Source organism: Rhinolophus sinicus, linkage group LG11 (genome assembly GCF_036562045.2).
Source record: "Rhinolophus sinicus isolate RSC01 linkage group LG11, ASM3656204v1, whole genome shotgun sequence".
NCBI classification, from domain to species: Eukaryota; Metazoa; Chordata; class Mammalia; order Chiroptera; family Rhinolophidae; genus Rhinolophus; species Rhinolophus sinicus.
The window spans coordinates 68083507-68106530 of record NC_133760.1 but is presented as its reverse complement, the minus strand read 5'-3'; the positions used below and the strand labels follow the sequence as shown (position 1 = coordinate 68106530).

At 42.8% G+C, this 23024-nt stretch overlaps 1 protein-coding gene across 1 annotated transcript in view; it reads left to right on the top strand.

The window, feature by feature from the left end:
* The first annotated feature begins 6128 nt into the window (after positions 1-6128).
* Positions 6129-23024, top strand: part of SND1 (staphylococcal nuclease and tudor domain containing 1) — a 413670-nt gene continuing 396774 nt past the window's right edge. The window contains exon 1 of the mRNA XM_074315643.1: positions 6129-6418. Within this exon, the coding sequence (XP_074171744.1) occupies positions 6341-6418 (78 nt within the window). The 5' untranslated portion in view covers positions 6129-6340. The remainder of the gene's footprint in view (positions 6419-23024) is intronic.

The window sequence follows — 23024 nt, the reverse complement described above, 5'->3', positions numbered from 1 at the left end:
GTATGTGTGGTTGCCAGGGTTCAAGAATAGGGGAAACACAGATAATTGTTGGTAGTAGTTAAATGAAATTCATGTTTCAGATGAACTATCCTCTATCTGGACCTGTCCAAGGATAATTGGCCCCACTGTAATTTCTAATGTCCACCCTAAATACCCCCAAAATTCTCAGTTTCAATTTCTGGAAAACACAAAGGATATGTGCTGGCTATATGGAAAGAAAAGAGAAGGTGAATAAGTCATCTCAGTCATTCGAACATACTGAATACTTCAATTTAATTCAAAACACACTTATTGAGTGATGATTCTTTACAAGGCAGTGCCAGGCCTATAGGAAACACAAAAATTAACAAGACTCAGGAGCTCATTGTCAAACAGTTCACAGGCTAGTTCAACCATTACACAAACAACTGTGACACAGGGAGAGTGTCGTACACAGCATCGGAAAGGTATAAACCAAAGGGTCTGGGGATACAGAGGAGGGAGAAGTCACCACTGATTGCAGCTATCTCAGAAGATTTTATGGAAAAATCTGTATCGGAACTGAATTGAAGGTCATTCCAAGTGGAGGGAATTGGGAGAGCAAAAACTCAGGCACAGGAAGCCTTGAGTGTATTTAGGTGAATTGTCTAGTGTGGCCAGAGCTGCTGGAGCCACAGTGAGTAACACAGGGCACTATAACACTAGGTTCTGTCCTCCAGCCTACAGGTAGGAGAAGGCGGAGACGCTGAGGAAGGCCACGTTACCATGGAAGCAAGGCCTTTGGGAGAAGAAGTGGTAATGGGGGCTCTAGCCTGGAGGCAGCAGAGATGAAACACAGGGTGACTGCTTTTTGGTTGTTTAGTCTGGAGAGAATGAGGAGACAGGATTTTCCTGGAGAAAAGGAATGAGGTTTAGAAATAGGCCAGAGTTCTAGGAAGGACAGAATGGAACCAGATGCAAAGGAAGGGCCCAGTGCTCAGGACTTCTGGGAAGGCTACTGCTTTCCTGATAAAAATGGGCCAATATTTCCTGTACTGTTTTTTCCTCTTCTTCTTCCTTCTTCCTAAAATGTCTAAAGCTGAAGCCACTATTTTGCAACTACAAGGGAAAAGTCAAGAGAATTTCAGAGATGCCTGCCCTGCGATGCTTGAGCCTGTAAACAAATATCTCCAATGTCTTGGGCTGTGAAAGAAAACGCATATGTTTATCCCATAGGTAATCTAGGTTGCTATTACTTGCTGAAATGTTCCTAACTCTGAGTTTGCTAGCCACTGACTTCAGGGGCTAGAGAGAAAGGAATCCTCAGGTTCCGTCTTAGCGTGATCATCTCAGTTTGCAGACAGGAGACAAGAGATTCAGAACACCCTGTGATAAAGGTGGCCCCATTGGCGGGAGATTTCCTTATGCCTTTTTTCCTAGAGACTTGAGTATGGCCGGCAGGGTCCAACGTGACAAAACCAACCCGACAGTGGTTATAGCTGATGGCTGTAGCAGGAGCAAATCAATATATAATTATCTAAGGCTACGGAGAAGCCAGAGACATTAATTAATGGCTTTCAGGAGAACAGAATGAAGGTTGGTCTTGCTATTAAATGACAACAGCACAGGGTACAAAGCTGATCCATTAACTAAGTTTTGTAACCATTACCCAAATCATATAGTTATATAAATGAATCCTTTGCATTGACTGACTATAGATACGGCAGATTAGGAATAGTGCATTGATATGAATTTTGTTCTGCTGTGAAATTTGAGAAATAATGTCTAAGTCACAAGCATGGATAAATTGGCTTTTAAAACAGAATTTGAATTCCACTTTTAATGTTATAAATGTTTTTTGTTGTTTCTTAAGATTTTAAAAACATGATACCTTATGCCATCATACATTTTAAACAAATTTGGACTACATGAGGCATATAGGTATAATTTTAAAACCTGCATAGAATACTACGGTATCAGATATGACAGCAAGATTCAAGTTTAATCACCTAGACCAGTGTTGTGTAATGCATTAGTCATTACCCTCTTGTGGTTATTTAAACTTAATTTAATTAAAATTAAACCCTATTAAAAATTCAGTTCCTCAGTTGTACTAGCCACACTTCAAGTGCTCATTTGCCACATGTGGCTGAGGCTACTGTGTTGGACGAAGTTTATATAAAACATTCCATCACTGCAGAAAGTTCTCTTGGACAGGGCTGATCCAGACAACTTGGGTTTGTGAGGCCTTTCTTTTATGAACATACAATGAAACACAGTATTAGTCAACTCAGACTGCCATAAAAAGATACTGGGGGCGTCCGGTTGGCTCAGTTGGTTAGAGAGCAGTGCTTATAATGCCAAGATCACCAGTTCGATTCCCACATGGGCCAGTGAGTTGCGCCCTCCACAACTAGATTGAAAACAATGACTTGACTTGGAGCTGATGGGTCCTGAAAAAACACATTGTTCCCCAATTAAGAAAAAAAAGATACTGGATGTCCTAGAAAACAGAAACTTATGGAGGATAGAAGTCCAAGATCAGGGTACCAGAGTTGGTTTCTAATGAGGCTTCTCTTTCTGGCTCGCAGACACCATCTTTTTGCTATGTCCTCACATAGCCTTTCCTCTGTGTACGTGGAGAGAGAGAGAGAAGATATATGGTCCCTCTTCCTCTTCTTATACGGACACCAATCTTATCAGATTAGAGTCCTACTCTTACGACCTCATTGGACCTTAATCACCTCCATAAAGGCCCTGTCTTCAAATATAGGGGTGTGGCCTTTAACATATGAAACTTTTATTTTACAGATGAGCAATGCATGGAACAGAGACACTACATAATATATTCAAGGTTATACAGTGTTGGGATGTAAACCCAGGCAGCTTGGTTCCAGGGCCTGTGTGCTTGACTTTGCTGCTGTAGATCCATCAGATTTGAGAGACTGACTAAGAATTGGGGAATGAAGAGGACGGGGAGTCACCAAAGATCCCCAGATTTCTGGCTTGCCACTAGGTAGCTTTTAGTGTCATTATTTGAGCTGAGACACGTACTAGGGTAAAGCAGGTTGGAGAGGAAAGATAAGTTCCTTGTGAAACATGTTGAATTTGAATTTCCAAGGTGACGGCCATGGGAAGGTATCTTGTATATCACTGGATATATATGCCTGGAACTCAAGAGAGAGCTTTTAATAGGCACTATATATTTGGGACTCATTAGCATGCAGCCATGGGAATGGATAAGATGTCTTAGGAAGAATGTTTCAAATGAGAAAAGAAGATGCTTTGAGAAGAGCCCAAAGGAACATCAATATTAAGGGACAGGCGAAAGAAGAATCATTCACAATGGAGATGAGGAACAGCCACTAGAAAGATGGGAGGAATACAAGGAGTATCGGAAGGAAAAAGACATTTCAAAGAGCAAATATGTCAGATGCTATGGAGAGCTAAGCAAAGTGAAGTGTGAGAAGTGTCCATTGAATGGAGTCACAAGGCAGTCATGTGTGACCTGGGAGAAAACAGTTTCTATAAACAGTCTCAGCAATAGTCAGAGTGTAGTGGCCTGAGGACTGAAGGGGGCGGGGAGAGGGTGTGGAAGCAACAAAGAATTTCACCAAGAGGATTTGTTTGTGAAGTGGGGAGAGCTATCTGGAGGGGGATGTGGAGTAAATAAATGGAAAGATTTATTTAATTAAGTTATTTTTATGCAAGAAATTTGATAATGTTTAAATGCTAATGAGAAGAATCCAGGATAAACTGAGAGGCTATATAAACAGGAGAAGGAATTATCTATTATGAGAGTCCTTGAGAAGGTGGAGGATGTGGGATGGAGAGTTTAGCCTAAGCAGTAGGAGGAAAATTTTTCTCTGTAATAAAGGAGAAGGGGCCAGCGCGGTGGCTCAGGCGGTTGGAGCTCTGGGCTCCTAATGCCGAAGGCTGCCGGTTCAATTCCCACATGGGCCAGTGCCAGATGGCTCAGCTGGTTGGAGCACAAGGCTCTCAACCACAAGTTTGCCAGTTCCACTCCTTAACTCCCACAAGGGATGGTGGGCTCTGCCCCCTGCAACTAAGATTGAACAGGCACCTTGAGCTGAGCGGCTGCTGAGCTCCCTGATGGCTCAGTTGGTTGGAGTGCATCCTCTCAACCACAAGGTTGCCAGTTTGACTCCCACAAGGGATGGTGGGCTGCTCCCCCTGCAACTAGCAACAGCAGCTGGACCTGGAGCTGAGCTGCAGTCTCCACAACTAAGACTGAAAGGACAACAACTTGACTTGGAAAAAAGTCCTGGAAGTACACACTGTTTCCCAATAAAAGTCCTGTTCATCTCCCTCCCCCCCCAAAAAAAAACAAAAGCTAAAAAAATAAATAAAAAAATAAGGGAGAAGAAGAGAGGAATGAGAAGGAAGATAAGTTTGTAGATTTGGTGGTGGGAAACAGAGGGAATAGTTGATGGCTTTTGTTATCTCTCTGAAGTAGGAGGCTCTATCACTATTTGAGAGTGTGGGAGATATACATTTGTACAAACCCAGAGAATATACATATACAACACCAAGAGTGAACTCTAATGTAAACTATGGACTTTGGGTGATTATGATGTGTGAATGTAAGTTCGTCAACTGTAACCAATGTACCACTCTGGTGGGGGGACGTGGATAATGGGAAAGCTGTGCGTGCGTTTGTGGGCAGGGAGAATAGGGGAAATCTCTGTACCTTCCCTTCAACATTGCTGTGAACCTAAAACAGCTCTAACAAAGTCAAGTCTTAATTAAACCAACAACCCAGACCCAATGGAGTTGGGAGATCAAAGTGACTGAGGAAACAGAAGAAATTCCCAGCAGAAGGGAGTAGATAAAAAGGTTAGTGAGGTCCAGGCACTTTGAATTCTACTTCGGGAACAGTGTGTGATGGTCTCCGATGATCTCCCTTCCTGGTATTCATGCCCCCTGTAGTCCCCTGTCCTTGAGTGTGGGCAGGACCTAATGACTCTTGTGATGAACAGAATATGGCAAAGTGATGACCAGCCACCCTTCCTCGCTCCGCCAGGACTCTGATTGACTTTGGGACAGGTTCGTTACTCTATTTTACCCAATTATTGTATTATTTTGTGCTTTACTGTGTGGTGCGTTGATGATTGATGGTTGAGAAATAAGCATATTACAAGATATTTAAGATATTGTGTGCTCTGTCCTTTGCTCGTGCCACGGCTGCAGCGGAGGCCGCAGTCAGTGCCAGGTAGATCCTGGGGGTCTGAGAGTCTCTCGGGGCTTAGTCCCCCTGACTCGTCGCTCGTGACACTCCCGCCCTCCGCCATCTCTTCATTCAAGAGACTCGGGCTAGAGGGGCTGGGAAAGGGCGGCTGAAGGCAGTGAGGCTGCACACACTGGGCCAGAGGCCTGCCTCCTGCCGGCTCGGGAGAGCAGGTAGCGAGCGCGGGACTTCCCCAGCGCGGGAAGGGCCCGGACAACCGGGGTCATTCTCAGCGTACAGGGCATGTCACGCCCTAAAGGAGAGTTACTCCTTCCATCAACAAACATCAATGGATGAACAGAATATGCTAGACACCGGCGACCCAAATGCGGGCGAGCTGTACTCCGGGGTACAGGGAGGAAGCGCGGCCGCGTTCCGTGTCAGGGGCAACATCGACCGGAGGTTTCATGATGCTCAGACTTTTCCAAGTTCTCCCCATACTTTCAGCTGAGGTAAAATGTCGGAAGCCGGTGTGCAGCCAGTACCGACATCCCTCCAGGATTTGGCCTCTCACGCTTCTGGTTCCCCATCCGGAGGCGCCCTCCTGGAACGCGGGCGTCCACGTGGGTTCCCCGGCGACCCGCGGGGCGGGGCTCAATGGGCGGGGTCAGGCCAGTGGGCGAGGCTGGCCCTACCCCTGGGGCTCCCATGGCCTCCCGCGCCCTTCGGCCAGATGCTGACGTGTCCTTTCCTTCTCACTACACCTCCCGACACTACCTACTAGGCTGCCCCGGAAGTCCCGCCCCAGACTTAGCCCGTCACCGCAAATCAGCGTTTTCAGCGCTTCCTGGAGCTCGCCACCCGTTTGGGGACCAAAGGGCGGGGCTTCGCAAGCAGGGTGCCTATTGGCTTGAGGTCCGGCAGGCTCTGGGCGCTAATTGGCCGGAGGGCGGTGGCGCTCTGGCACGCTTGCGCGGCGAGTAGAACGTGTGGCGGCGGCGGAGATCGCGTCTCCCTTTTCGCTCCCAGTCCCGCTGCTGCTCTTGTGAGCGCCCGGCGCGTCTGTCCAGTCCATCGCCCGCAGCCCGTCGTCCGCCCGGTTCTCGCCGCGGGGCGCTCTCACCAACACCGACACCCACATTGACACCTCCAAGCCGGCCCGCCGCTTAACTCGCTGTCTTTCCATCTCTACACATGGCCTCCTCCGCGCAGAGCGGCGGCTCCTCCGGGGGACCCGCGGTCCCCACCGTGCAGCGGGGCATTGTCAAGATGGTGAGAACGGGGCCCCAGATACCGACCCCGCCACCCGCCTCCGGGCGGGAGTCTGGCGCTGGCTCCTCTTCCCCTCCCGCCAGCTTGCAGAGTCTCCCAGATCCCCTTTTCTCTGCCCCCTTCACTTTTCACCCATTCTCGGAATCTCCTCCCTTAAAGGAATCCGACACGGACTCCCCTTAATTGTGCCTCCCGGACACCCTGGCACCAGGGGTCACATTGATTTCCGTGGTCGCGCCACTCGGATCTCCTGGCTGTTTACCAGGACAGACCGACTATTGATTGATTAACGGAGATAATTCGTTGATATCTGCCCTCTTTCCTCCCGGTCCCCCCATCCTTCTGTCCATTTTGACATTTGCTGAGCAGTTTGCAGTTTTTCGAGATCCTGACATCCACTCTTCCTAGGAGTGCTTGGCCATCTTGAAGCTTTGCTGTTTCCACCGACGCTCAGTTACTTCAAGTTTCCTCGCTCTCTGGCCCTCATTTCCCGTCTTTTCCTCTCCACCTCTGTGTGAAGTCTGTAATCCTGAGAGCTCCCGATATTTGTACTACACTCTCCTTTTGACCCTTAAAATGTTAGGCCGGTAGGAATCTTAGCGATCATTATTGTCCCCCGGACCCCTTGCAGTGACTTGCCTAAGGTCACATGGTGGTTTGGGTTGGAGCCAAGACTAGAGCCCAAGTGTTCTGATTCCCAGCCTTCTTCTCTAACACTATAGAGTCTGTCTGATTTTATATCCCCTCCCTACATTGAATTTTGAATTCAAAACCCTGCAAAGTTCATTTAAAAAATTTACCCCCAGCTCCATGATAGTTTTGTAGTATAAGTTCTCTTTATCATGTGTCTCCTCTTTTGTCCTCCCCCTAATCCTCCCAGATCTGGGAACCTGACATTTCTTGGTTGTTACCAGATTTTCTGCTTGTGAAGACCACAAACTTCCATATTTTATTTCAGACTGCAGTTCTGACTTTTCCATCTGGAACAGCAAATGTCCTTTATGACAGTTTCTCCCAGAGCTCCACAGTTTTATGCTGTTGTAGAAAGTTTAAAAAACTTCCTATTTTCTTGGCTCATTGTCTTTCACAGGATTAAAATGTTCTTCAGCTTGTGTGTGTATAAATTAGATTTCAAGATTCCCCTCACCCCCCAATTCTCAGGTATTCATGTCTTAGGTAATATTCTGCCACCAGCTGAGATCCTTAGGGTTTTCAATATTGCTTTTTCCTCTTTTTTTTTTCCAATACATAAATGAAGAGTCAGAATTTATCAGAAACTGAATGAGAAGGGACTTCCCAAGGTCCACATATTTTCCCCTTTTAGAATATTGACCCAGCCCATGAAAGGCTGATCCTGAAGTGGCCCCTGTTTCAGTAGCACTGATCTTTCCCGTCACCATAGGAGCGATGCGTGGCTTGGTTGTCTGGTGGTTGGATAGACAACACTGAGTGGATCTTGCTGAGTTTTCCTTTGCTAAGGCCCCTCTCATTTGGGAACTGGGAATGGAATGATGCTGAACATATTTTTGCTTCTCCCAATGCTGGAGGTTTCCAGGGCATCTAAATACTATGCGGTGTCCCTGCTTGCCCATGGATTACCCCCATGGATATTGAACATCAACAATCACTTGCTTATTAAGGGTCGTGTCTTGTGTTGAGTAGTCTGCTTATATCAGCTCATGTATCATACCTATCAAGTAGATAGGATCACCGGCTACATTTTACAGCTCTGTAATCTGAGCTTTAGAAAGAATAAATAGTTTACCCAAGGGCAGGCAATAAGAGGCAGAGCTGGGACTTGAACCCAGGCCTGTCTGCCGGGCACATGCTCTTCAGCATCACACTGTGAAGCCTCTGACTCCAGGACACGCTTTTATAACCAGGAGGGCGGGGCCGGTGATGTGTGGCCGCAAAATTGCAGGAAAGTGAAGCTGACTGTAATTGAGCTGAGGAAAGGTTAGATGTTATTCCTGCCTGTCCGGGAACTGCTGTTGTGGTGAGGGCCTTCATTTGGTGCTTGTGGTCGTCCTAGACGTGCATAGGAGTGTGGTGTGGAAGACACCTTTGAGTCTGGGAAGAGGATTTTAAAATTAAATGATTGAGTAGTCTATACTACTGTTGGTGACCAAACTGCAGGGGGTATGGGTGAGTTCCAGGCAGAGATTAGGGGAGGGAAGTGGGGTGAACTGCAGAGCTGTGCACAGACAGATTTGTGTCAGGCTTAGAAGCTTGTCTGGAATGAAAAATCGACCACTGGCAAATTGCTCTGTGTGGAGCTCTTTTGCTAAGCAAAGTTGTATTTTCCTGGAGAGTAATCGTTTCCTGTGGTACTAGGAACTGCTTCGTAAGAACTCTCCAAAGGAAGACGGAGCTCTATGACAGAGGAAAGTGAGAAGGAAATAGTTTGATGAATAGGAAGACAGTAATCACTGCTTTTCTGCTTCTGGGGAGAGGAGCAGAAACTGGAACACTAACTAACCGGAGGCATGCTTTTCAGTGTGAGCATTCTGGATTTGTCTGAACTCAGGCAGAGCTCAAGGTCTGAAATGGTCTAGGGTTGTGGTTTGCTGCAGTGAAGAGGAATAGTCCTTTCTCTTTTCTGGCAAAAGAACAGGCAGGCTATAGGGCCATGGAAGGTGCAAATTTCTTTTGGTCTCTACCTTGCAATCTTTGTAAGTCCTGCGTTACTTTTTTTAACATTAAAGAAGAATGAACTTGGGAATCGAGTTGTAAAAAAATCTTTGCATTTGAAAACCAGTTTTTTTTAAATGATGGCGATGGTAGAGGCTGTCTGCTTTTGAGTGGAAGCAAAGACAGAGTTGGTTGTGGAATGTTTAAGGAGGAAGTGGGCAGTAAGTTGACACAAGCATTTTTGGAACCGTTCTGTTACAGAAAAGGTGGTAAGAATGATGGAAAAACTGAAGGTGGATTTATGTTTTCTGAATGGGGATGAGATTAGCAAGTATGTGGGCAGACAAAATACAACCTGGAAAAGTAAGTGTCTGTCAAGTCAGATACTGTTTTTTTTAAAACTCTGAAGGATTCTAACTCTGGGTTTCTTTGAATAATTTGCTAGACCTTCTTTTGCTGCAACAGAATGTTGTCAGCACATGTTAAGTAGATGAGGTTGGAGAAGTCTTGGAGTACTTAGTATAAAATTCAGTCACCACACTTCGCATCTACATAAAGATGGCCATTTGCTCTGGTTTTATTGAATTGCTTTCTTTGGGGGATAGAGCTTTATTCTATGTCTTTTCACTCTTACTTTCCCATCTACCATGTTTCCCTGAAAATGGGACCTAGCCAGACAATCAGCCCTAATGCGTCTTTTGGAGCACAAATTAATATAAGACCCGGGCTTATTTTACTATAAGACCGGGTTTAATATAATACCGGGTATAATATAATATAATATATATAATATAATACTGGGTATAATATAATATAATACCGGGTCATATTAATTTTTGCTCCAAAAGACGCATTAGAGCTGATTGTCTGGCTAGGTCTTATTTTCGGGGAAACATGGTAACTTGCTAAGTTTGTATGTCTTTTCAATCTGGAGCCCATAGGCTGCTTTCGCAGCAGCAGAATGAATTGGCCCCAGTTCTTGAATCTTCTGTGCTTATCAGAAGGAAACAGCCATGGAAGCAGCATATCTTGCCCTGCTTATGGTGTGGAAGGCCTGAGGGAGGACAGGCCAAATCCCAGTTCTTATTTCACCCCACTCATTTAATTGCCTCCAAAGGGGAAAGAAATCCTTCTGCCAGTCTTTGGTTTTAGGCTGAGAACCCATGATTCTCTCATTAGGTGACCAAGCAGAGGGGCACCTGAAGGAGGGAGGAGATGGCCATAATTTTGTCCTTGAACAGGAACTGTGCTGCTGGGTTGTTGTAAAGTGGGATGTAGACTTCCTGCTGCGTAGCTTACTGGAAATTTCTCCCGTGTATGAAATGCTACTTATAATTTAGATTTTAGTTAAACGTCCCTGAAGTTTCTGAACTGAGAAGTATGTGTCTTTCCAGAGTGTAGTGGGGACAGAGAGTAGTCTGTTGACTTCCTTCGTACGTGCACTTACCTCATGCAGACAGGGAAAAAAAAACTTTAAGTTACTTAAAGTACCCTTATTCTACACGGTAGCTGAATAACACTATTTTATAGAGCTATTTGCAAAAGAAGTAGGTAGAGTATGATGTAAAACTTTTCCCTGCAGTAATAAAATTGCCTACTTCCCAGCAGGTGAACACGGTAACTTTCAATCAAGGTTGTAAGTAAAGGAGCACTGGAGTTTTTTACTACATCTTAAAGGCATTCTGTCATTTTTTTTCTGTGTGAAAAGGAAGCATCCATCTGGTCAGGTTATGCTAACAGTGGCTCCTGCCAGGTACTAACTAATGATATAGATTGATGAGCAATCATGTTCCCTTTCTTTCTTGAATACATATTTTTTCATCATCTGCTGTGTCCAGCTCTATCTGAGTATTGGAGAAACAGTGGTGAAAACGTAGATCAGAGTCTGGCCCTTCTGGTTCATGGAAGAGACAGATAGTAAACAAGTAAATAAGAAAGAAGCATTATAATAGAAGATAGGGGAATGGGGCAGAGTGGTTGGGAGTAAGGAAGGGGGGGTGGCTGCTTTAGAAAGGGTGTGTAGGAAAGTCTTTTCCTCTTATTTGCCCTGAGACCTGAAGGACCGAAAGAACCAACCATTCGGGAAGTGTGTTCCCGGCAGATGGAATTGCCAGTGCAAAGGCCCTAGGGTCTCCATTGATGATTATCTTCAGTATTTTTACAGTAGCTCTTGAATTTCTTAAAGTTCAATGTTCCACGTAAATGGGCTTAACCTCAGTATTAATATATGTGTTTCAGGGTGATGGAAGGCAGAAGGCAGTGGGGGTGGTTATTGTTCGGTACCCTGGTGAGATTAGCTGACATGAAGTCCACTGAAAAACTATCAACAGTGGAAGAGTGGTAGAAACATACCTGCTTTTGGTCACGTTCATGCTTCTTACAGGGCCAAGACTAAGAGTTTTTTGACTTCCCATCACCCAGTCCTGTATATTCCAAAGTCACTATAGGTATCCCCCACTTTCTGCATGTTCGTGTTAGGCCACTTTGCTTTTATGAAAGACCTGTCTGTTTTCGCTCACCGAAAGAAATCCAAAGACGATTTTCCCTTTTAGGAAAAAAGGTGAAAAGCGAGAATAGCATTTAGCATTTGTTGTGCATGAGCCGTTACAGAGGCAGCTGCACCCCCAGCAGCTAGTGTGGCCCCACCAGGCTCCTTCCCCGGGAGCCACACTCAGCATCTCAGCATCAAGAGCTTTGAACTGTGTCTGTGAGCATTTGTGCTTTATCTTAATTGATTTTGTGCATCTGTTAGCAAGATGTGTCCTAAGGTATCAGAAAAGCCTAAGAGACCTTGTAATGGTGTCATGCTTAGTGTAAAACTGGACATAATTAAACATTTTGATCCTGGGGAACAAAATACATTGTGTGTGCGTTGAATTTTGGGTCTGGGAATGCTCAAAAATTTTTTCATATCGGTTTATGAAAGGTTTCATAGAAACACTACATTCGGACAGCAGGGGAAACCTATACCTGTCTTCCAGTGGAGGGGACCTGGATGAAAAGATAAATGCTAAGACCAGGCTCAGTGAGTAGCATCTAGAACTTGTCAGTGTTCATACTTCTGTTAGCGTTTTATTATTGCATGGAATTTATTTTGGCCTCTGGCAACTCTTTTTTTAAAAAAAATTTATTTATTTCAAGTGTGTTTTTCCAGGACCCGTCAGCTCCAAGTCAAGTAGTTGTTTCAATCTAGTTGTGGAAGGCACAGCTCACAGTGGCCCATGTGGGGATCGAACAGGCGACCTTGTTAAAAGCACCGCACTCTAACCAACTGAGCCAACTGGCTGCCCTGGCAACTCTTCACCTAGTCTTCTTTAGCCAAGCTTTCACCAGTGGTGGTGAAAAACAGAGTAGCTGCTTCAGAGGTTAGGAAGGAACTAGCTCGTGCACAGCATGATTCTAACTCCCATGAGTGGGGACTCCGAGGCCGGTAGTGATCACGACCTGGTAAAAGGGGGCATGTGGTTTGGTGAGTCTGTGCCCGTTTCCTTGGAGAGTGAGATTTGGGAAATAAATGACAATTTTAGTTTCCATTTATAAGTTCAAAAGTCAAAATTGGCCAGGTTTTTGAATCCACGTAAGGAGGACTGAGGCCTCTGCACTCCCTTCTCAGCGTGGGCTAGCTCCCCACCCTGTCCTGTGGTGCTGCCAGGGGGCGCGGTACACACCATATCTCCAAGCAAGTGTGTAGCTAAATGCTGGAGGACATTCTTCGCTGTATCAGGGACAAGGAAGGAAGGAAAGGGATTCAACTCCTACTGGGCTTAAGTAGCTTCCTCATTTCTTGTTGGGAGATGGATACACACCCAGGATCTGGTGCTGCTTCCTCTCTTGGGAGACTGACATATGCTTTTTGTTTTTACAGCGGAAATCAATGCAGAATCACAGGTTGTGAACATTTGATGCAGATGGAATGTTGTGGGATTTCACTTATTTTCAGTGTGACTCAATATGATAAATTAATGTTATGTTTTTCTCACTTAGTTCTGATGTTTAGGCAAAAAAGAGCAGTGGTTTCAGTTGACTTTTTTAAGGAAGTTAAGCAACTTATAGGGAAAATGATAAACCTAGTGAGAATTTAGATAGCATTTTTGAGACGTTCAGTCTTTGATACAAACCGGGCTTGGCACATTTTTTCCATTTATGTGCTTATGAGGAGTGACTTAATGTACCATCCCCTCTCTTTATGCCGGAACACATTTTGAGGTGCTTTAAGTGGGAAGTAGTTTGCTTGGGATGGTCTTATAACATCAACTTCGTGTGTAATAGGAAATGAGATTTAGGCAATCTGAGCTTGAATTAATAAATCTGATATATTATCGTTGTCCCTGGGAAGCAACCTGGCAGAGAAGAGATCATTGGCCTAGGATTCAGGGGAGACACGTTCTAGTCTGGATGCCGCTGTTCTCCATCTGGGCGATTGGGGTAAGAGTCCACTAGTGAGACTTATTTTAACTGAGGCGATTGGACTCATCGTCTTAAGCTCCTTCCGAGTGGCTGTGATTGAATAAGAAAGCCTGTGTTACGTGTCTTTTAGGCATGATGAGTCAAAGCTGGGAAATCTCGTACCTTCCGGTGCGCTTCACTTTGAATGACTGTTTATCCTGCGTGAAGCATGTTTTCCGTTCCACTGCTTGCTTTTTTTGGAGAAGGTGAATTAACTGAAATACAGTTTTCGAGTGTGGAAGACTTAAGTGAATCAGGTGGTGCAGTGGGTGGAGAGTGTGGATAGAAGTGAGCCAGGCAGGCTCCTGGCTGCAGTCGTGGTGTCAGGCTAGACTAATGGGAGTGGTTGTTGGAGACCCAGAGGAGTGAGGGGGCAGTGGGCGTGATTCACCATCTCACCTCTTCTCCAGAACACCCTCACCTGGAGCAGTAGGTCTTGATTTGAGATGGGAAGGGACGAGAAGGGGCACTCTGGGTGCCTGTAGCTCATGGGGAATGTCTGTGCTGGCCTTGCTCTTGGCTGGGGGCTCTGGTAGGAGTGTGGGCCTGATAGAGTTCTGAGCTCTGCTTCTCACACTTCAGGTCATCTAATGGCCTTTTGCTGATCTTCTCCACTTCCATTTAATGTTCAGTATAGGAACCATCTTTTCTATTTTTGGTAGTTCCTCACGTGGTTTCTTTTCTCTTGGGTTTACTTTTTTATTGTAAGTCCTCTTAAATCCATTCTGGAGGTAGATTACAGAGAGAGAAGGAGTTCAGATTTCCCAAACGTGTCATTGCATCAAGACCACACAGAAGGCCTTGTAGAGGCACTGAATCTCTGTGAGTGTGGCCTGGGAATCTGTAGTTTAAAAAAATTCCCGGTGGTTCTGAAAGGGTTGGTGTCGGATTGATCCAGCGGCTGGCATTTGAGACCCACTGGTCTTTTTTTTGTCTTTTTTTTTTTTTTAAACTCCTGTACGGTATGTTGTTGAAGGGGCAGGATACAAATGACAAGAAGTGTATGTTTGTTGGGGCAGGTGCACCATAATTTTATATGAGGGGAGGATAGTAGTTTGTCTCTTTCTGTTTTTAGCACTTGTCTTGATGGCTCCAAGGACACTTTGCATTGCTTTTAATCTGTAGCTCAATATTCGGTTGACATCCTCAGGGTCCATTTACAGTGACTCTGAGATCCCATTCCTGGGTCATAACTGACAGCTGAGAAACTGTTGTTTTATATGCCTGATTTAGGCCATATGCTCGTTTTAACACTCATCTGCCACATTTCTTTCTATTTGCATAGATTCCCAAGATCTTCCTATAATTTGGCACAAATAACTTGGCACATTGTTACTGTGGAAGTCGTCAGTGTTATGCACAAATATCCTCACTTTCTGCTTCTGTAATCCTTAGAAGTCCTACACTTGGACCTTTAGCTTTAACTGTCTGTAGCCATCCTGTTTCTCGTTTATAAGCCGCATTCTTAACAAGAACAAAAACAGCAGCCACAGTAAAACCCCAAATGACCTCCTTGCTGGTCTTAGTCTTGACTTTTTTTTCCACTAGCTTATCCAATATTGAAATAAATTTTTTCTTGTAATTATCAACTATTCGAAGCTCGTATGATTTGAGGGCATATACAAACGTTCCCTTGGTGGCCTTTCCTCATTTTGACAGGCAGTTTTCTAGTTTATCCTTGAATTCCTTCAAAATGAATGCTATTCAGTATTAATTATTATTGATAATTAAATTTTGGACTTCATACTTATAAAATTTGAAACAGTATAGAAGTATGTAAAGTTAAATACAACCGTCTCTCTTCCCTCAGCCCTCCTTACCCTTCAGGTTTCTACCATTCATTCTCATTCCCCTAAGTAAATGTGCTTCTAAAACTTTTTCACGCAAATATATGCACCCTTCCTCTTTTTTTTTACCAAATAGAAGTGGGGTCATACTACATGTGTCCTGCAGTTTTCTTTTTTTAATTCATTGTCATGACTATATTATAATTATAGGTCTACCTCATTCCTTAATGGTTGAGTAGTAGTCCGTGATTTGGGTATCGATTCAAAACGTTTACCTTTCATGGTCATTTTGACTTTGGGGAAGAGCCAAGTGTCACACGGTGCCAGATTGGGTGAATAAGGTGGATGAGAACACACCATAATGTTTCTAATTGACAGAAATCGACATATACCAGAAGCAACATGTGACATGGAGACTTTCTGTTGAAAATACAGTAAATGCTGCTGCCAGAAAAGCAGACCCTTCAATACAGGCAGCGGCGCGTGGAACCTTAGTAACAGTGTGTGTGACAAGTTTCAACATTTTCAGTGCGGTCAGTCGGGTGTGAGCTACAGTTGAGAGAAGGTGTGTTTTAAAGTGTGCCGTAAATCATCCTCCATCATGACAACGCTCCGTGTCACGCATCACTTCTGGCACACGGCAATTTCTGTCAAATAAAAACATCACGGTGTGTCCTCATCAGCCTTATTTACCAGATCTGGCTCCATGCGACTTCTGGCTCTTCCCCAAAGTCAAAATGATTCAGGACATCGAGGCAGCCACGACAGAGCAACTAAACACACTCACGAAAGAGGACTTCCAGAACTGCTTCAGAAAGTGGCAAGAATGGTGGGATAAGTGTGTTTGAAATGAGGGGGAGTATTTTGAAGGTGATTAATGGCAATATATCTTTTTTTAAGTATATATATATATATATATATATATATATATATATATATATATATATATATATATATTTTATTGGGGAAGGGGAACAGGACTTTAATTGGGGAACAGTGTGTATTTCCAGGACTTGGAATTTCCAAGTCAAGTTGTTGTCTTTTCAATCTTAGTTATAGAGGGCGCAGCTCAGCTCCAGGTCCAGTTGCCGTTGCTAGTTGCAGGGCGCACAGCCAACCATCCCTTGTGGGAGTCGAACTGGCAACATTGTGGTTGAGAGGACACGCTCCACCCAACTGAGCCATCCGGGAGCTGAGCGGCAGCTCAGCTCAAGGTGCCTGTTCAATCTTAGTTGCAGGAGGCAGAGCCCACCATTGCGGGAGTTGAGGAATCATCCCATGTGGTTGAGAGCCCACTGGCCCAGGTGGGAATCGAACTGGCAGCCTTTGGCGTCAGGAGCATGGAGCTCCAGCCTCCTGAACCACTGGGCTGGCCTGGCAATATATCTTTTACTGTAATAAATTTTTCTTATTTCAGACAATCACTGTATTGTTTGGTCATACCATATAACTGTGGGTGCCAATAACATGTATATATATGACTTGTATTCATCTTTTGTTATCAGTATATATTGAGTATTACACTTTCAATACAATTTTTTCCTTTCTTAATGTGTATACGTTTCTTGACACCCTCTGTGTGTGTGCGTGTGTGTATATATATAAACACACATGCACACACACATATATGCCAAAAAATGTATACACATTTTAAGAGATGTTATCTATGTATTACTTTTTGAAGTTGAATTGAATTATGGTAGCAATGTATAGTATGACCTTCACTCAAAAGATGGCATCAATCAAATGAATGCTAGCGTAACCATGCGACAGGCAGGACAGTCAAAGAACATGGTGGAAGCACCGTTGTCATTCGAGGAGTGCAAGACCATTTAAAAGTGGTATCTGAAATTCGAGAATGTTCTCCTGACTTAACACCCCTTGACTTCTACCTATGGGGGACCTTAAAGGATGTGGTGTACCGTAGAAAACCAGCTACACTGGCGGCACTTCGGGAAGAAATTGAAATGGCATGCATAGCGATACTAGTGGACACTTTGGTCAGCTTTACTCAAGCAGTTGTCCACCGTAATCAGAAGTGTCCGGACGCTGATGGTAACCACTTGGAGCACCTCTTGTAATTGCAGAAGTCATACATGACTTGTATTCATCTTTTGTTATTGGTATATATTGAGTATTAAAATTTTAATAGTTTTTTTCCTTTCTTAGAATATGTATACATTTTTTTGGAACTGTGTGTGTGTGTGTGTGTGTAAAATAGTTGACATTCAATATTAGTTTGAGGTGTACAGCACAGTGGTTAGGCATTTATATAATCTATGAAGTGATCCCCCTGATAAGTCCAGTACCCATCTGACACCCTACATAGTAGTCTTTACAACATTATTGATTATATTCCCCATATTGTATTTCACATCCCTCTGACTATTTTGTGAATATCAATTTGTACTTTCTAATCCCTTCACCTTCTCATCCATCCCCTAACCCCGCTCCCATCTAGCAACCATCAGTTTGTTCTCTGGATCTGAGTCTATTTCTGTTTGCTCGTTTTTTTCTGTTCTTTAGATTCTACATATAAGTGAGATTATATGGTATTTGTCTTTCTCAGTCAGACTTATTTCACTTAGCATAATGTCCTGTAGGTCCATTCAGTGTTGTTGCAAATAGTAAGATTTCATTCTTTTTTATGGCAGAGTAATACTCCATTGTATAAATGTACCACAATTTCTTTATCTAATCATCTATTGATGGGGATTTCATGTGTTCCGTATCTTGGCTATTTTGAATAGCACTGCCATGAACCTAAGGGTGCTTATATATTTTTTTGAATTAGTGTTTTGAAATTCTTGGTATAAATACCCAGGAGTGGAGTTGCTAGGTCATAAGGTAGTTCTATTTTTAATTTTTGAGGAACCCCCATGTTGTTTTCCATAGTGGCTGCATCAATTTGCAATTTCACCAGTAGTGCACCAAGGTTCCCTTTACTCCACATCCTTGCCAGCACTTATTGTTTGTTGATTTATTGATGATAGCCATTCTGACCAGAGTGAGGTGGTATCTCACTGTGGTTTTAATTTGCATTTTTCTAATGATTAGTGATGTTGAGCATTTTTTCTTCTTATGTCTATTGGCCATCTGTATGTCCTCTTTGGAGAAATGTCTATTCATGTTCACTGCCCATTTTTAAGTTGGGTTGTTTGTTTTTTTGGTGTTGAGTTGTATGAGGATTTTATAAACTTTGGATATTAACCCTTTATCAGATGTATCATTGGCAAATACCTTCTCCCATTTAGTAGGATGTATTTTTGTTTGGTTGATGGTTTCCTCTGGTGTGCAAAAACTTTTTAGTTTGATGTAATTCCATTTGTATATTTTTTTCTTTTGTGTCTCTTGTCCGAGGAGATGTATCAGTAAAAATATGACTACAGGTAATGTCTGAGAGTTTACTTCCTATATTTTCTTCTAGGAGTTTTATGGTTTTGGGTCTTACATTTAAGTCTTCAATCCATTTTAAGCTTTTGCCTGTATGTGTTGTAAGAAAATGGTCCACTTTCATTTTTTTGCATGTATCTGTCCAGTTTTCCCAGCACCATTTATTAAGTAGACTGTCTTTACAGTTGTAAATTCTTGCTTCCTTTGTCAAGGATTAAATGACCATATTGGCATGGATATATTTCTGGGCTCTCTATTATTTTCCCTTGATATATTATGTCTGTTTTATGCCAATTCCATGCTGTTTTGATTACTGTAGCTTTGTAGTATGATTTGATATAAGGTTGTGTGATACCTTTAGCTTTGTTCTTATTTCTCAGCATTGCCGTGTCTATTTGGGGTCTTTTATGGTTCCATATAAATTTTAGGATTATTTGTTCTAGTTTTGTGAAAAATGCCATTGGTATTTTGGTAGGGATTGTGTTGAATCTATAGATTGCTTTGGGTAGTGTGGACATTTTAACTATATTCTTCCTATCCTCGAGCATGGTATATGTTTCCATTTATCTCTTTTCAATGTCTTATAATTTTCTGAGTCCAGGTCTTTTACGTCCTGGTTAAATTTATTCTTGAGTCTTTTTTTTTCTTTTTCTTTTTTTTTGATGCAATTGTAAATGGGATTGTTTTCTTAATTCCTCTTTCTGCTAATCAATTATTGGTGTGTAAAAATGCAATTGATTTCTGAATATTAATTTTGTATCCTGATACTTTACTAAATTCATTTATCAGTTCTAAAAGTTTTTTGGTGGAATCTTCAAGGTTCTCTATATAATATCATGTCATCTGCAAATAATGACAGTTTTACTTCTTCCTTTCCCATATGGATGCCTTTTATTTGTTTTTTTTTTTATCTGATTGCTCTGGCTAGAACTTCCAGTACTATGTTGAGTAAAAGTGGTGAAAGTGGGCATCCTTGTCTTGTTCCTGATCTTAAGGGGAATGCTTTTGACTTTTCTCCATTGAGTATGATGTTAGGTGTGGGTTTGTCATGTATGGCCTTTATTATGTTGCGATATGTTCCCTCTGTTCCCACTTTGCTGAGAATTTTTATTATAAATGCATGCTGGATTTTGTCAAATACTTTTTCTGCATCTATTGATACGACTTTATGATTTTCATTTTTTGTTTTGTTTGTGTGTATCACGTTAATTGATATGCATGTATTGAACCAAACTTGCATACCAGGAATGAATTCCACTCGATCGTGGTGTATGATCTTTTTAATCTATTGCTGAATTCGGTTTGCTAATATTTTGTTGAAGATTTTTACATCTATGTTCATTAGGGATATTGGCCTATAGTTTTCTCTTTTTGTAATGTGTTTTTCTGGTTTTGGAATTAGGGTAATGGTGGCCTCATAAAATGAGCTGGGGAGCCTTATCTCCTGGATTTTTTCGAATAGTTTAAGGAGAATAGGAGTTAATTCTTTTTTGAATGCTTGGTAAAATTCACCTCTGAAGCCATCTGGTCTGGGACTTTTGTTGGGAGCTTGTTGATTACTGATTCAATTTTGTTGGTAATAATTGGTCTGTTCAGATTTTCTATTTCTTCTTGATTCAACCTTGCAATATTGTATGCTTCTAGGAATTTATACATTTCTTCCAGATTTTCCAATTTGTTGGCATATAGTTGCTCATGATATTTTCTTAAATTTTTTTTGTATTTCTGTGGTGTTAGTAGTCACTTCTCCTGTTTCATTTCCGATTTTATTGTGTCCTCTCTTTTTTTCTTGATAAGCGTGGTTGAAGGTTTGTCAATTTTGTCTGTTCTTTAAAAAAACCAGCTCTTGGTTTCATTGATCTTTTGTATTGCTTTTTTTTAGTCTCTGTTTCATTTATTTTCACTCTGATCTTTATTATAATTTCCTTCCTTGTACTCACTTTGGGCTTTTTTTGCTGTTCTTTTTCCAGCTCCCTTAGTTGTAAAGTTAGACTGTTGATTTGAGATTTTTCCTGTTTCTTTAGGTAGGCCTGCATTGCTGTGAATTTCCCTCATAGGATTGCTTTCACTGTGTCCTATAGATTTTGGGTCATTGTGTTTTCTCTTTCGTTTGTCTCAAGGTGTCATTTCATTTCTTCCTTGATCTCAGTGTTGACCCGTTCATTATTTAGTAGCATGTTATTTAGTCTCCATGTGTTTGTGTGTTTTCAGTTTTTTTTCTTTTAATTGATTTCTAGTGTCATACCACTATGGTCAGTGAAGACACTTAATATGATTTCAATCTTCTTAAATGTATTGAGACTTGTTTGTGGCATAAAATGTATACAGTAGTATCTCGGTTTTCAAATATCTCCTTTGACGAACATTTCAGTTTACAAATGCCGTAAACCTGGAAGTAAATGCTTTGGTTTTCAAACACTACTCGGAAGTCGAACATGTCATGTGGGTTCCACTGAATGCAATATCCTGAGGCCTAGGTAACGGCTGTTTTCCAACATTTCAGAACTCGAACAGTCTTCCAAAACAGATTATGTTCGAAAACTGAGGTACCATTGTATTCTGCTTTGGGGTGAAATGATCTAAAAATAATCAATTAAATCCATTTGGTCTAGTGTATCCTGTAAGGCTGCTGTTTCCATGTTGATTTTCTGAGTGGAAGATCTGTCCATTGGTGTCAGTGGGGTGTAAAAGTCCCCTACTATGAATGATTGTGTTACTGTTGGTCTCTGCCTTTAGGTCAGTCAATATCTGTTTTATATATTTAGGTGCTCCTGCCTTGGGTGTGTAGATGTTCCCTAGGGTGATGTCCTCTTGCTGGATTGATCCCTTTATCATTATGTAGTGTCCTTCTTTGTCTGTTATTACAGTCTTTGTTTTAAAGTCTGTTTTGTCCGATATAAGTATTGTTACCTACCCCAGCTTTTTTTTTGGTTGTACGCCCTTGTTTTTCATCACTTTGAAGATTTCCTGCCCCTCTCTTCTGGCCTGCATAGTTTCTGTTGAGAAATCAGCTGATAGTCTTATGGGAGCTCCCTTGTGAGTAACTAATTGTCTTTCTCTTGCTGCTTTTAGGATTCTTTCTTTGTCTTTAACTTTTGCCATTTTAATTATGATGAGTCTTGGTGTGGGCCTCTTTGAGTCCATCTTGTTTGGGATTCTCTGCACTTCCTGGGCTTGTATGTCTATTTCCTTCACCAGGTTAGGGAAGTTTTCCGTCATCATTTCTTTAAATAGGTTCTCAATCCCTTGCCCTCTCTTCTCCTTCTGGTACCCCTAGGATGCAAGTGTTGTTACGCTTGATGTTGTCCCACAGGTTCCTTAAACTATGTTCATTGTTTTTTATTCTTTTTTCTTTATGTTGTTCCAATTGGGTGCATTCTGCTACCTTGTCTTCTAAGTCACTGATTCGATCCTCTGCTTCGTCTAACCTGCTGTTGCTTCCTTTCAGTGTATTCTTCATTTCCGTTATTGTATTCTTTATGACTGGTTCTTTTTGATGGTTTCTGTGTCCTTCTTTGTGCTTGCTGTCCCTTTGTTGAAATTCTCACTGAGTTCCTTAAGCATCCTTATAATCAGCGTTTTAAACTCTGTCTCTGGTAGGTTGGTTGCCTCCACTTCATTTAGTTCTATTTCTGGAGGTTTCTCCTGTTCTTTTATTTGGGACATGTTGTTTTGTTTCCTAATTCTGGCTGTCACTCTGTGTTGCTTCCTATGTATTAGGTAGATCTCCTATGTCTCTCAGTCTTTGCGGGGTGGCCTTATGTAGTATGTGTCCTGTGTGGTCCAATGGCGCAATCTCCCTGATCTCCTGTGCGTGTGTCCCTTGAGAGTGTTGTGTGTGTTCTCCTGTTGTAGTTGAGCCTTGATTGCTTTTGGCACATCAGTGGGTGGGATTGACCCCTAGGCTGATTGACTGGGGATTGGCGATGTCCACAGTGTGTGAGCTGACCCCTCAGAGGAGGTTTCACCCCCGTGGGCTCTTGTGCCTGTGTAGACCCCACTTTGGGTACGCTGCTTGTGGGGCTAACCAGGCAGTGCTCTGGTGTGGTCTGAAGCTGGCCTCTGGATGTATTGTTTTGGTGACTCTTAGTAGGGGCTCCTATGCAGGCTGATTTCAGCTTTGCCTGTGACTGGCCCAGGACTACCTGGTAAAAGCCACAAAGCTATATGTGGTTGGCTGCTGCCTGTGCTGGACCTGGAGGCCTGTGGGGGTGGCCTCGCTGTGAACTGAGACTGGCTGCCACCTACAGTGGGTTTGAGGCAGCCTAACAAAAGGCTCAGGAACCCCTAGGTCTGTCGCCACCCGCCAGCTGCCTGTAAGGCCCAGCCATTGAAAGAGCCTCCTTAGG